General features: G+C 60.4%; 1 protein-coding gene across 1 annotated transcript in view; it reads left to right on the forward strand.

Annotated features, from left to right (window-relative positions):
* DNMT1 (DNA methyltransferase 1) overlaps positions 1-2240 on the forward strand; it is a gene marked incomplete at its 5' end in the record, with an annotated part of 60396 nt that overhangs the window by 51717 nt on the left and 6439 nt on the right. Inside the window, 2 exon segments of the mRNA XM_027765539.1 lie at positions 335-617; positions 898-1039. Coding sequence (XP_027621340.1) covers positions 335-617; positions 898-1039 — 425 coding nt within the window.

Here is a 2240-nt window from a genome sequence, read left to right on the forward strand (position 1 = left end):
CACACATGCCCTATAGCAAAAACCTCTTCAAAAAAAAAAAAAAGAAAGAAAGAAAGAAAACATACCGAGTGTGTAGCATGCGTGTGCCCCAAATCTTAGGAGAATTGAGAAGGGATGCTGCGTGGCCATCCCCCTGGGGTGCTTTCTCACTTGCCCTCTCACTTTGGTGCTCACTGACCAGTGTGTGCCCCCTTTAGCAAAACTAGGGGGAAAAAAGGTAAACCAGATTGCTCGGGCAGGCTCTTCTGGAAGGCCTCTCTGGCCCTGGTCCCCGTCCTGTCTCACGACCCGATTCCGGAGGGCTCACTGCCCGCCTCCGTCCCTCTGGCCACAGGCATCTCCGAGACGCTGTGGGCCATCGAGATGTGGGACCCCGCGGCCCAGGCCTTCCGGCTGAACAACCCCGGCACCGCGGTGTTCACGGAGGACTGCAACGTGCTGCTGAAGCTGGTCATGGCCGGCGAGACGGCCAACGCCCGCGGCCAGCGGCTGCCCCAGAAGGGCGACGTGGAGATGCTGTGCGGTGGGCCGCCCTGCCAGGGCTTCAGCGGCATGAACCGCTTCAACTCGCGGACCTACTCCAAGTTCAAGAACTCCCTGGTGGTCTCCTTCCTCAGGTGAGCAGGCCCCAGCCCCTCCGTGTCGCCTGCCGCCCGAGTGGCCAGGGGACAGCCCGGCGTCGGCGTCCGAGGGGTGCCAGGTGGGGTTGGCGTGGCTCTCGCCCAGCCACTGGTGTGTGCCACCACCTCCCGGAGACAGCTCCGGGGGAGTGGGTTCCACTAGCCACCTGGAGAACCGAGAGCGGCCCCTTCTCCGTCGCGTCCAGGAGGGGCCCGTCCTAGAACGGGCTTCTCCCCTCCTGGCGTGGGGGTGACCCATGGCCTCCGCCTCCCGCAGCTACTGTGACTACTACCGGCCACGCTTCTTCCTCCTGGAGAACGTCCGGAACTTCGTCTCCTTCAAGCGCTCCATGGTCCTGAAGCTCACCCTGCGCTGCCTGGTCCGCATGGGCTACCAGTGCACCTTCGGCGTGCTGCAGGTGGGCGCGAGGGCGGGGCGGGGTGGTCCAGGGGCCTGGACAGCAGCTCCGGAGCTGCAGGGAAGCTTCCCTGATCGAAAATAGGGTTCAGGGACCAGCAGACGGCATAATGACTATGTCGCTGGACTCCCATGTAATAGATTGCAGTTCAAGTCATGGGTCTGGTGGCTTAAACTCACACTGGGTGCGTGTACGTGCATGCCTAAGATCCCGAGAGGAGAATGGAGGAGAAGGGATTGCGGCGTGGCCATCCCCCGTGGGGGTGATTTCTCGCTGTCTCTCTGGTGAGCACATCTGCCATATATCAAAAATCTCTCTTCAAACAAACAAAACAAAATAAGGTTCGGGGTCGGCCCTGTGGCCTAGTGGTAAAGGCAGTTGGACCCACGTGACTGACCACAGTTTGAGGCCCAGCCCCGGTGGCCTGGACAATGAGCCAGGCACATCCGCGCATACATGCCCTAAATCCACCAGGACAGAAGGGGAGGAGAGGGGTGGCGGCGTGACCACGCCCCATTCATTGAGGGGCTGCTTTCTCCCTTCCTCTCCGCGAGTGCATGGGCCCCCTGGCAAATAAGAACGATGATAATAATACAAAAATTGAAAAGTAACTAGCTGGGGACCAGCAGATGGCATAATGGTTACGTCACCGGACTCCCACATAGTCAACTGCGGTTCGAGTCCTGGACCCAGTGGCTTAAAACTCACACCGGGCACATGTGCGTGCATGCCCAAAATCCCGACAGGAGAATGGAGAAGGGACTATGCCGTGGCCATCCCCCCAACCCTCTGGGGGATGATTTCTCACTTTGTCTCTTTCTCTGGCTCTCCAGTGAGCACACGCTCCCAATAGCAAAAATTGCTCTAAAAATAAAATAAAAATAAAGAACTAGCTGGGAGGGTCACTCCCATCCTCTCCAGCGGCCGTCCCACCGTGTCGGCCACTTTGTTGTCCTCGCGGGTCCCGCCTACCCTCAAGAGAAGGGAACCTGCCAGGTTAATGGGATCCTGGGTGAGCCTCGCCCCAACCACTCTGGAGTCACACAACTGGCCCTGGCCCTGGGTCACGCCGGTCAGGGGTGCCCTGCTGAGCACGTGTGTGTGTGTGTGTGTCGCCTCCCCCCCCATGCAGGCCGGTCAGTACGGCGTGGCCCAGACACGCAGGCGGGGCCTCACTCCGGCCTCCGCCCCCGGACGGACG

The sequence above is a fragment of the Tupaia chinensis genome, unplaced genomic scaffold (assembly GCF_000334495.1).
Source record: "Tupaia chinensis unplaced genomic scaffold, TupChi_1.0 Scaffold138665_1, whole genome shotgun sequence".
NCBI lineage: Eukaryota > Metazoa > Chordata > Mammalia > Scandentia > Tupaiidae > Tupaia > Tupaia belangeri.